At 39.6% G+C, this 12,529-nt stretch overlaps 1 protein-coding gene across 8 annotated transcripts in view; it reads right to left on the reverse strand.

The window, feature by feature from the left end:
• Positions 1-12,529, reverse strand: part of Nalcn (sodium leak channel, non-selective) — a 322,796-nt gene that overhangs the window by 18,720 nt on the left and 291,547 nt on the right. For all 8 annotated transcript variants that reach the window (XM_087193085.1, XM_087193083.1, XM_087193087.1 and 5 more), the window contains 7 exons: positions 10,226-10,346; positions 10,041-10,139; positions 4,844-4,937; positions 4,246-4,352; positions 3,563-3,637; positions 2,724-2,843; positions 9-77 (listed from right to left, as the gene is read on the reverse strand). In XM_087193085.1, the coding sequence (XP_087049211.1) occupies positions 9-77; positions 2,724-2,843; positions 3,563-3,637; positions 4,246-4,352; positions 4,844-4,937; positions 10,041-10,139; positions 10,226-10,346 (685 nt within the window). The remainder of the gene's footprint in view (positions 1-8; positions 78-2,723; positions 2,844-3,562; positions 3,638-4,245; positions 4,353-4,843; positions 4,938-10,040; positions 10,140-10,225; positions 10,347-12,529) is intronic.

The raw sequence follows: 12,529 nt of genomic DNA on the forward strand, positions 1-12,529 counted from the left end.
CTACTCACGTGCTTTCCGCAGATGGAGAAAAAGCGAAAGACGATCACACACGCGCCCATCATGTAGGTGTACGCGTTCTGCAAGTTACACAGAAGACAGCCTCTCATCATTTGCACAAAAGATCTCGTTACAGTTCTATTTTACATTTCAAGTCTTCTGTGAAGCCTTTTGAATAATTAGCTTAATAAAATATGAAAATTCTTTATAAGAAATTTATCTTTAAAGCAAAGGTGCTGAAAAGGTCACTGCCAAAACTCATGAATAAATATTAGCTATAAAATCAAATCTCAAATGAAACTTTGGGTTCTGTTTTGATTAACTGAATTCTGCATTTCAGAATTTATTTTACATAAAGCAGTGACTAGCTCCTTTGAGGACAGCGTGTGAAAACCACAGGATAATTGTGTGGCATGAGGAAGTGAGACAGAAAAAACAGGAATCCGGGCCAAGGGGAAGGGCTGGTGTCAGAGAAGGTTGGTGAAGGCAGACTCCTCTCTGAAGACCAGCGACATGTCCATTCTTCCACGCTGACTTCAGAAAACTTCCCTCTGCTCAGGAACACCTCCAGGTCTTTCTTCAAGTGTGTGATTAAAGCAAAAGATGACTGCGCTGTATGACTAAGAAGGCTTCCTCCAAGAAACAAAGATCTCATCGGCTACAACTGCAATAACAACTTTGACATTCAGCTGATGCCAAAGCACGACTATTCTCCCAGCCAAATGACAACAGTCACAGATGGGCGCCTGGGAAGGGGGTCCTGTGAGATCTTTGGGGAAACACAAGTGAAGGAATGTGTGCACATAGCATCTTTGGAAGGAGTTCAGGCTGCACCTTCCTTCCCAGTGTTCCCAGCAGTTCGCCACAAAATATGACGGAGAATGAGCACTCTTCCAACACCAGAGGTTCTTGGGAAGAACAGATGCAGTCAAGCAGGATAGGCAAGTTGGCTTTTGGGGCTCAGGTTTTCCTATCTGGAGGTATCTGGGGTTAGGAAGCCTACTTTATTCTTCTGCTTAGATTGACTAGCTTTTAGCTAAATATTTGTCAGGGAAAGAAAAGCATGGACTTTGCTGCCTCTTTTTCTTAGGTTAGCTCAGGATCTACTGTGGACACCTCCTCTTGTGTTCCGATGGTGATCTGATGAGCTTTCACTGGGACCACAAGGTCCCGAGCAGACTCACATTAGCATAATTATCACTAATGTGTGAGGATGCAGGGATTATCTACTTAGTTTTGCAGGGTGTAAGGGTTACATGAGCAGTGACTGTTTTCGTTTTGTTCATTTCATCCTCCTCAGTCCTAGCACAGTGACATACACAACTTTGTCCTCAAAACTGTTCTTCAAAAAAATAAGTGCAGTTGACTGAAAGCTCAAATGGCCTCTGATGCTGACAACAACCACTGGTTTAAGACAGACAATGTGTCATGTGCATGGCAATTTTATACTAAAGCAAGCTCTTTTTGATGGTTTAAATGGATTCTGTATGTTATGGAACTTTATGCATCTAATATGAAAGAGGATGGGAGAATGGGGAAGACCAATGATGGTACTTTTGGTGGGGATCAAAGAAGACTAATAAAAACAAAGGTATTTTTAATAATGCCTATGGGTTGACATAATCGTTAGAGTTTGAAGGAGCTTTACACACATGATTTCATGTGAGCCCTAGAATGACTATATGGAATAGATGGATTATGAAGTTATGTTTAATAAAAGGTTACCAAAGAGAAACAAATTGATCATGGCTGGACAAAGGTGGATCTGAGACTAGGACCCAGGTCTCCAAGGGCTGTTATATACAACACACAACCCACCAGCCACAACTGGCTTCTGCACGCTGGAAATGTAGCCGATTTAAATGAGGATGTGCTGTAAATGTAAAATCCACAAAGATTTCATACCAAAAGAAAAACATTAATGAATAGTTTTATATAGCTTCCATGTTAAGTAAGAGTATGTTGGATATGGGTAGGTTAAAAAGTATATTATTAAAGTATTATCATTTATTTCTTTTTAAATTTCTCCTAGAAGATTTAAATGCTCTCTGTGGCCAGATTTTGTTTCTCTTGAACACCACCACTCTAGATAACAGTTAAGTGCATCCATTGTTGCAGATTTGGAATTGGACTTCAGACTAGAAAGGGAGATAAAGGAATGTTAGGAAAAACAGAATTCAGATACAGAGATGGGAATGCTGTGCTTCAGAGAAAGGGCAGCTAAATGTCTGGGAGAGAATAAGGCTGTGGAAGTAACCATGAATTGCAGGATAAAATACTGGTTATCATGGAGCAGGAAGGATGCTACATTCCAGCTCAGAAAGCAGGGTCTGAGCCTTCTGACACCAGCTTGTATGAGTTAGATGGGCTTCCTAATCTCTGTTTCAGTTTTCTGAGCTCACTCTTTTAACCTTTGGTAAAATGAAAGCTTAAATGAGGAGATCATGAAGGTTCTTCTTTCTGGTTTACACACTCTATGAGTCTGAAAAGTCAGGGTTCACCTACGTGAAGAGTGTGTGTGTGTGTGTATCTGCATATGTGTGTGCATGTGCACACCAATACATGTGCAAGGGTAGCAGAGGGCTGGCCTTGATCCCAGCTGGGCTTTACGGAGGTTAATCTAACAGGGGACAGTGGCTGACATGGAGTGAAATGAAGCTGGTTGTAGAGCTGGGGTAAGCTGAACTGAAATTCCCAACTGAAATGGCGGCTCACTGTGCGCTTACCAAGAGAGCGAAGTGAAGCACCACCCACACGACACCCAGGGACGTCACCAGGAGATCATATCGATTCCTTCTGCTTTGCCAGAAGCCAGCCGGCGACATTGCTATGATCTTCATTGTAACCTGGAGAAAAATAATGGTGAGACTACATAGGGTGTTCAGCCTATATCAGCATATATTTAAATCTATTAATTTAAGACATACTATGTTTTTAAAGGATGTAGAAAATGGAAAGAGAAGTTAATTGCCAGATTATATGATTTTATTTTTAAAGCTAAGTAGGTGACACATCTGTATTCACCACACTCTTTTCTGGTGTTTTATGACTAGCTCTGCTAGCAGGACATTTTTCTCTCTCAAGTAAAAGGCCATAGATTTTCTAAAACATCAGCCACTATAGGGTGAAATGAGAATCTGCTTGTATTTCAAAGATAAATACACTGTAAAGTGATATTATACAGACCACATATTAAAATAATCTTGGCTGGGCCAACTGGGCTTTGCCATCACACTCTAATTTAAGTCCCTGAGTTACAGTGGCCTGTGCAGTTTGCCGTAAATAGTCAAACTCATACAACTAGACCAATGTCCAGACATTACCATCCACAGCATCACTTCTGTGGCTAGAAAAATTGGGACCATAAAGTGAAGTCTTTATTCAAGTTAAGCAGTACAGCCTAAAAAGGAAATATCCGAAGAGCATGCTCTCTGCTCCCTGCCCAGCCCCAAGGCTCCAAAGGCAATGTAAGCCAGAGCTGAAAGGAAGTGCCATTAAAGGGGGACACTGGTGTACTTTGAAATCGTGCATGGCTCCCCCCAGGGCTCCCAACTTGTCACTGTACCTCTAGAACAAAGATGAAGGTGAAAACAACTGACATCGTCGCCAACGGGACAGTCACGGGGTCCTCGACGTCCCACTGGAACAGGAATAACACGCGGTCATTGGTCATTGCCAGTCCCCTGGGGACACACAGAATTCTAATTTTTGTACTAAAGGATACAGACTGCAAATAGCCAAGGCAGCTTGTGATAGTCTTGGATGTAACAGAAACTACAAAGACACCTCCATTTTATTTTCCAGCAGATTAAGTGTTTCTGTTTTCATGTTTATGTCTTTGACCTATTTTGATTTTATTTTAGTACACGGTGAGAGATTCGAGTCTAAATTCAGTCTTCTGCATGTGTGTAACCAGTTTTCCCAGCACCATTTATTAAAGAGGTTGTCTTTTTTTCCCAGCATATGTTTTTGGCTCTTTTGTCAAAGATTAGATGGCTTAAGGTGCCTGGGGTTTTGCAAATGGGGAGGGGATCCAGAGGCACAGGGAGGGGAGAGGGAGGGGAGAGGAGAGGAAATAAAGAGAATGAAGCCATATTAAGTACATGTACCAGTCCCCCAAGTAAACATTATGTACTGCAGTACCGGTCCCCTAAGATGAATGTAAACATTATGTACTGCAAACATGTCCTACTAATTTTTTTTTTAAAGTCCACCCCCAGAGTCTCAGAGTGAAAGGAGTGGAAGTACCTTAACAGACAGCAACACAGACTGGGCCAGAACAAGTAATGCAATGGTCCTCTTAAAGAACGGGTGCTGAGTTATGTCATACATTTTAGCTCTAAAACCGTCATTATCTGGAAAAGAAAGGTTTAGGCAAGGGCACTTTAGGCATGGCTCACATTTACCTCCTTGTCTTTTGTTTTCTTTAATGCTCATCTTAAAACCCATTGCCCTGCCCCCACCCCAGTTCAATCTATTATGAAGTATTTTGCAGGGATGGCTGGCTCTGGGTATTTAAAATGACAGTGAAGGACGCTGTCCGTGTTGGAAGGAGAAGCACATCATTCAATTTCTGTCAGTTTAGTAAAAGGCAAGCACAAATATACTTTATTTAAAAATCCATTGTTTTCATTAAGGCTTATTCTGAGGGCACTGAAGCACTGTTGTTAGGTGGCTGATTTTAATAGCCTTATGGAAAGATCTGGAGTTTGGAGCCTGTGTCTGAATTAACTTATGCACAACCTCCTGGTGGCCTCACAATTATTATTTTAATTTAAATGTGAGACTCCTGGGGAATCGTGAAGACCAGTGCCCAGCGTGAATAAAATCAGAGCATCTTTGATACCAGGACGAGGTGGGAGATGAAGGGGCTGTGCGATCTTCAGTCTGCTCTTGAGATCTTCCCATCGTCTCTGATCTACGGTCAGCAGAGCCGTCCCCTTGACAAACAAAGAAAGCAGCCAAAGGAAAAGGAAAAGACATTGCACTTGGAATGGCATTACAAACAGGGCCGGCAAGGGGGCTTGGCATAAAGATATGCCTCAGACATGGTGGGTGCTAGGGAAACACGCTCAGAACTCTACCAGTCATGGGAGGGGTGTCCCAACTGCTGGTCACGTGCTTCAGAGGAGTCCACAGCCTTCAGCTTTTATCTGGACGGTGTGCAATGTCCAGGTTTGGGGAAATTTCCAGAAGGTTTTCTACATGAGTCCATTTTCAGAAAGGGATCCTAACTGGTCACGTTTAACTTCTTTTCATTTCACTGGAGCAAAATTACAGCTTGTCAATGGTGCTGTTTCTACTTAAGGGTGTTTTGTCTGCTTTAAAAAAATTCTAATATATGCATTGTAAAATTATTTTTAAGAGGTACAAAGCCATAGAATTTGCCTCTTTAGAAGTTAATGCTGTGATAACTTGCTAAATCAGATATTTAACAGGGATCAGATCTTCTGTGTTATGTAATTGGATACTCGATTGAAATGCACATAAATTATACTGTACTGCATTGAACTGGATTATATTTTATTATATTATAAAGGCAAAAGTATAATTTAAGAATCTGGGGAAAAGTTTACCTCACCTTCACCTTCCCTTTCCTTCTTCAAGGTAACTACTGATGTTCCAGGGTGGACCCTCCTTGGTTTTAATAATTTTGTGCTTGTCGAAGCATAGGCACACATGAATGTATTTGTTTTGAGTTTTTAAATCGATATATCTGGTATACAATATATGCTTATTATGCAGTTTGTATCTTCATTGGACAGTATGTTGCCCATACATCTAGATCCCTAGATCTAATCTGTTCATTTTAACTGCTCGCATAGTGGTCCACAGTGCAAATATATCAGAGGCTATTCCTTGTAGGCTTATGGAAGATAAACAATAATTGACACCCAGATGTTATCTCTCAGTGAAAATCTATCAGGGTCCCCTCTAGGGACCCCACTAGGGACTAGGGGAAGAACTGCTGAAATCTAGAAATTTAAGTGTTTACCACATTTAAGCATTTACCAAATGTTGCCAAGTCGCTGTCCGAAAAGCAATGACCAAAAAAAGTCCCACCATTCCCTATATTCATGCCAATACATGTCATCTTTAGACCTTTTAAAATGGTCATTCTGATGAGTATAAAACGTATCTAATTTAGTATAAGTACTACTGAGATGAAGCATATTTTATGTATATGAATGGTGATTCTTGTATATGTGAATTGCCCATTCATATTCTTCTTGTATTTTGATATTTTTAATATTTGGTAGCAATATCATGGGTCCTATGTAATCCATACATATTCTTTATATATTGTGGAACTTTTGTCAGTTATGTGGGCTGTAAATACAGTATTTTCTCTTTATCTTAGCTCATATTTTTATTTTAGAGTGCCTCTTGTCTTGCAGAAATTTCACATCATCATGTGATCTAATTTATCATTTTTTTCTTTATAAATCTTACTTTGTGTCTAATGTCAACAAATACACACTTACTCCAGGGTAAAAAAATAAGTGCTTACATGGTTTAAAATGGCTGAAATTTTGCATTTCATGGAGAGTCCTCACCTGAAATGACTTTTGAGGGTGTCATGAGGTGGAGAGCTCAGCTCAGCCTTTTCTACGGAGACATCTGGGGTCACCAGCCCTGGCTGCTGGCCTCACCCTGGGCACCGATTGGCTGTGTGTTCTCTGTCCCATGGACACATGGCCCCGGGGCTTTCTGCTCTCTTCTGTAACTCTCACTTTCTCCCACTTCACCAACACCAGCACTATTTTAATTATTATGCCTTGTGTATTTTCCTTTTCTGTATCTTTGTTCTTGCCCAACCTTACTGGAAGCTTTTGACTTAATTTTAAGAAATCAGCTTCTTTTATTCTTCCTCCTTATAAAAATTATACAAGTTCTTCATTTTCTTTTCTTTTCTTTTTTTTTTTTTTTGGTACCAGGGATCAAACTTGGGTCCTTGCACTTGCAAGGCAGGCGGTGGAATCACTGAGTTAAATTCCCAGCCCTTGTTCTTCATTTTCTTAATAATTTTTGCTCTAATATTTGTAATTTTCTTCCGCCTTTCTTCACTTTTACTTTGTTGTTTTCATTATAATTTGTTGATTTGGATATGTGACCTATTAATATTTAGCCTTTGATTTTTCTCAAACATATACACTTAAAGTGATATGTCTCTAATTACTGGTTTATCTAAGTCTTGTGAGATTTTATATATATGATATTTAGAATGATGTTTTTCCTAAATGCTCTGTGGTGTTCTGTTATTTCTTCTTTAGCTCATAAATTATTTAGGATATTGTGATAACATTTCTGAATTAATGAGGAATTTTTCCCATCACTTTCTTTTTAGCACATTATCACTCTTCCATAGTTTCTGTTTTATGGGCTCCTGCAGGATACATTTTTGTACTTAAAATAATGCATATTCCCAAACTGTTAGAATCATTTTCATTTCCATCAGATGAAATTCTTTATTGTGTCAGATCTCATATTTTCTTTATTTTTGTCTTGTATATCAGTTTCTTAGAGGATCAATATATTTCACTATGATTTTGAATTTGCTAGTTTCTTTTATAAGTGGGTTAACTTTTGCTGTGTACAGTTTGAGATGCAAAAGTTCTATATATTTCTGGTGATCAGCTTCTTTTGTCATTTTTAATTACACCACTTATTCTTAATAATAGTATCGGTTTTAAGTTATTTTTTCTTTACATTAGTATTGTAAAACCACTTACTAACTGCAAACAAATACTTATTCTCCACAACTTTAAACCATAATATTATTCCTTTGTTATACAAAACAAGGAGAAGTGAACTCTAAATAATAAAAACAAAAGAAAAATGAACATGAAAGTATCATCTGATAGTTAATATATAAAAAGTTTATTATTATCATCAAATTAAGTCTATTAAATACATCCTCTCATGGTAAGGAGATCAGTGGGAAAAGACCCCTATTGCTGGCATAGACATGGAGCTTTGTAAAGAGGCTTCTATTTTGTAAGGGAGACCTATTTTTGTGCAGTCCTGAATTTTGAAAACCTTGCTTCCAAAGTTTATTTTCTTTCCCATCCCTCTATCCCTCTATTGTCTATCTGGAAATCTACTTCTAAATCCTTCGCCATGACCATTAGGCTGTGTGCTCCGGAAGGGCATAAATCTCTTGTGGTCCAGTTCACCCTGTTAGGTCCTCAGTGCTAGCAGCAGTGTTGTCACTAAGCATGTGTTCAAATAAATCTGTCAATGACTGAATACTAAAGGAATGAATGCCACTGTATAGCTGCTTATGTGTTGTCTTCTCAAAAACTTGCAGAAAAGTTCTTTTTCTAAAAATGTCACACGGTTTAGAAATGTATATCTCAACTGTCTAATCTGGTTTGTAATGTCTGGTAAAATGACTTCTAATTGTCCCCTTTCTCAGGGCCCATTTGGTAGATACCAGCCTTCCCCAACAGGTGGGCCCCTCTTCCTCTTTCAGAATAGGAATACAATGGTCTCCCTTAGTAATTCAGCTTTCTCTACTTTGAAGACTAGCAATTAACTACACACTTGTGTCCAGTTATTGGACATCTTATGTTGTTCCATTTCTGTGAGCTGCCACAGATCCTGACCCTCCTGGAATCAGGAGTCTGCTCAGGGTCCCTGCATGGAGCCCTGAGCCAGCAGGACCTACACTGTGCTGACAGTGGACTGATTAGCTTCTTCTCTGGCTCTGGAATTCCCAGAGTCTGCTCTACCACATGGCTGAAAGGCATCTGAAAAGACCCATCTTCCTCTTTCTGCTTGGTATGAAACTGAGGGCTCAGAGAAACTCATTTGTGAGTGTGTTAAGGAGTAAAATAGAGGGGCTGGGCCAGGCAATCACTATGGTTCTTTCTAAGATTCCATGTTTCTGTGGGTAGGAGTAATGTTGGGGCCCCAAGGGGGGATTTTTAAATTGCACCCTTTGAAAGCCTGCATGAAGTGATGTACTCATTAGGCACACATCAAAGATGGCAATTGACTGAGTGACTGGTACCACACACATTGAGCCCGGGGACAGTGAATGATACAGTGCCACGTGCGGCTACCAGCCAAAGAGCTCTGATGTGAGCACACGGGAATCAGCCCCAGCCATGAATAACATGGAACAGCACGGAGCTTGGCAGGCAAATCTAGCTTCGCAGTAGAGGTTCTTATACTTTTGGATTCGAAGAAACACAGACTTTACAGTAATTGGCACTAATTCTGACCCTAATATTTTGTTCCTTATGAGTCCTAGACAAGCTATTGTTTTCGTCTTCTGTGCATTTAAAGCTGTGAGAATGAATAGTAGCATGTGTAAAATCTTAGTACATCATAAGCGCTCAAAAATGTGTGCACTCCAGTTATTACGATTCCAAACCACCTTTCCCTAGCTCAGCTATCAACTGTACCCAGGACGAGGGGCACTCCGAGGAGGCCAAACAGAATGCTCCTCCCTAAACTCTCCCTTTGATAAGAAGATACACTCCTGCCCTCTGATTGTGAGTCTTGCAGTGATATTAGAGCTGTCACAAACTCAACATGCTTCTTGAGTTTGTGAAGTATGCAAAGTTTATATGAAATTAGAAAATCTTTATATTCTATGAATTAGGATTGAAAAATTTGCATGGCACCTCCCTACCCCATCTAAATTCCGAGTTTACCTACTGAGTTACAAAGGAGCATGCAATTTTCATTTTGTGAAAGTAATATTACCCGCAATCAGCACATCACTTTCAGCTATTGTATTTTAATAACTTGCTGAACATCCTTTCAATCTGAACAATAGGAGATGCACTTCTCAGTTGTCGGTGAATTAATAACACTGTTACCAAAAGGGTAAATTCAGCCAGAGAATTGTACTCCTGAATAATGTATCCGAAAGGCAGCACCGAGGTAGTGTGTAAGATAGTTACATGGATTACTTACACGGGGCATGTTATCGGTCAGTGCGACTTCGTGCTGGGTATGGGAAAAAAATTGCTCAAAGTGAGGGGCTAGAAAAGAATAAAACCTATGCTATTTAAACCAAGAATTCTTACCTTGTTTTCATTGAAATTAGCAATAACCACTCCAACAAAAAGGGTCAGTCCAATCATGCAACCCAGGAATACAAACACATGAATGTAGATTCCGTGGATCTGCATAAAGGAAAAGTTTAGTTATTCATCGAAGGAAATGAAAGCTGCTCTGGAAGCATTCAGACTTCCTGTGCTTGCTTACTTACCGGCCCCACACGATGAATAATAACGTCCCTCACTTCTACCCAGCCTTTCAGGGAGAGAACTTCAAACAACGCCAGCATAGCATTTCCCACATTGTCGAAATTAAAATTCCGAGGATTTGCCCTGCAATTCAGAAAGCGGGATGTGCTGTGAAATTCCAGTGCAAAACACCCTGGGCCAGCTACCTGTGGCTCTTCCCAAGCCTGGGCGCCGTGCAGCTGCAGCTTTGGGAAGGTGGGGCCCATGGCATCTGTTTGCTGAGTCTCGACAGTGGATTAGAGTTAGGATTTATTATTGTGTTCATTAGATGATGGTGGATAATGGTGCGTGTTTCCAATTCAAAGCAAAAGGCTTAGCAATTCCAGGTCCAGTGTCTGAGGCACTGTGACTCTTCTGCCTGGTCCTGACAACACCGACAGTTGATTTCTCATTCCTAAGACACATGGGCCCATTATTATTTCTCTTCTTTGGGGGAAAGAGATGTCTCATTCCTTGCTTTCCTGATGCATTTATACTTTTTTCTTTCCAGTTAAAGAAGTAATCCTTTCTACTATGCTGCTTCTTCTTTAATAGTTATGGGTCTTGGCTAGCTGTTTTTGTCCTTGTTAGAATTCAGTGCTTTTGTCCTTATTTGAGGTTCTTTTAAATAAATAAAAGATTTAGAGAACCACACACCAGAAAAGAAGGACTATCACGACTCTTCTGAAATTTAATGAAGAACTGAGCTCTTGACTGTTGAGTGGAGTAGGTCCATGGAACGCTATCTAAATTATATTTTAATCATTTTTTTTCTTCCTAGCTCATCCATCAAAATGTAACCCTCAAGAAAGGAAACACTCTGGAGTGTTCAGTGTTTTTCTAGTTCAGTGTTTTCCCACCATCTTTTATATTTTTAAAACTACAGAGGCAATCATGAGCTGTACCTTTATAAGTTTTTTAAAAATGCTAAATAGATGGGGATCTAATTAGAAAACATAAAACTGAAATTGACTTGGTCCTAAAGGCCCAAGGCTGATTGGCTGAGGTGTTTTCTATACAGTGCATAAGATCTGCCTGGCAAAAAGAGTAGAACTGGAAATTCCTATTTTAGAATTCTGTTTTTTTTTTTTTTTTTTTTGGTATGAAAGTACAAATACATTCTTTTGGATTTTTCCAAGAACTTTTCTTTGGGAGGGTTTCAAATAAATTTCATATCTTCTGTAGTAGACAGAAATTATAAGCCTTCTTCAGATGCTGCAGTTTGCTTGAATAAGGTCTTTTTAAAACCTTGAGAGCTAGTTCTCAGTTCTGATCTTGAACTTTCTTATTCATGCTTTTTCTTTTCGTAAAAGTGCTTTTTCAGCTAAATTTGCAGCAACTTAAACTACTTTCACATTTCACATCCTTTAGAAGTTAGAATATGTTAAAATATACTATTAAACTGAGACAAAAAAAATGCAGTATCATAAACTTAAATTGTTGAAAGTAAGACTTTTTGCAGTGTTAATGAGATATGTATTTATATTTTGTTCATGGTAGCAGAATTGGAAAATTTGAGATTTTATCTACCACTACAGAGGATTTCCACAAATCTCCAACATAATCCATTATTGTTGTTTCATATGCTGCACTTCCTTAAATTGGAAGGCTGCTTAAATATCATATTTTCTGGTTAATTTTTAGGAGATTATAATTATTTTCTATCTAATTCAGGAAACTAAGCCATTGGTTTCAACCTTATGATTTCATCAGTATGTTATCATCCTAATGAAAGCGCTCCAGGACCCCCAAGATCACAAAACGAGCCCCTCCTCTGGGGGAGTCAGGGGTCCATGCAGGATGTGACCTAGCTTCTGCCTTGAATGTGGAAACACAGGGAGCAACATTGTCCAGAATGGCATGCTGTATCTGACATATTTCAGTCAGATGTCTAGCCTACAGAAATCAGAAACTTTAAAAACATTTTTATGGTACTCTGCACTGAACTACATCTCCAAACCCCTCTTAAAAGTTTTAAAATTTTGAGACAGGGTCTCACTAAGTCACCCAGGCTGGCTTTGAGTTTGCCATTCCCTTGCCTCAGCCTCTGAGAGTGCTGGGATTATAGACATGCCTCACCACCTCTGGTGAAGCATCAAAACAAAATTCTATTTTTGAGACAGGTCTCTCTATGTAGCCTTGAACTCGCTATGTAGCCCAGACTGGCCTCACAATTGTGGCTTCAGCCTCCCAAGTGCTGGGATTATAGGCCACCATGCCTGGATGAATCGGAAACATTCTGCACTTCCTAGAATGCATCAACGTTCCTTCTTCCTTGAGAGTTGGAA

This window comes from Heterocephalus glaber, unplaced genomic scaffold (genome assembly GCF_053883595.1).
Source record: "Heterocephalus glaber isolate CG9 unplaced genomic scaffold, H.glaber_assembly_v1.0 deba00001579, whole genome shotgun sequence".
In the NCBI taxonomy this organism is placed as follows: Eukaryota; Metazoa; Chordata; class Mammalia; order Rodentia; family Bathyergidae; genus Heterocephalus; species Heterocephalus glaber.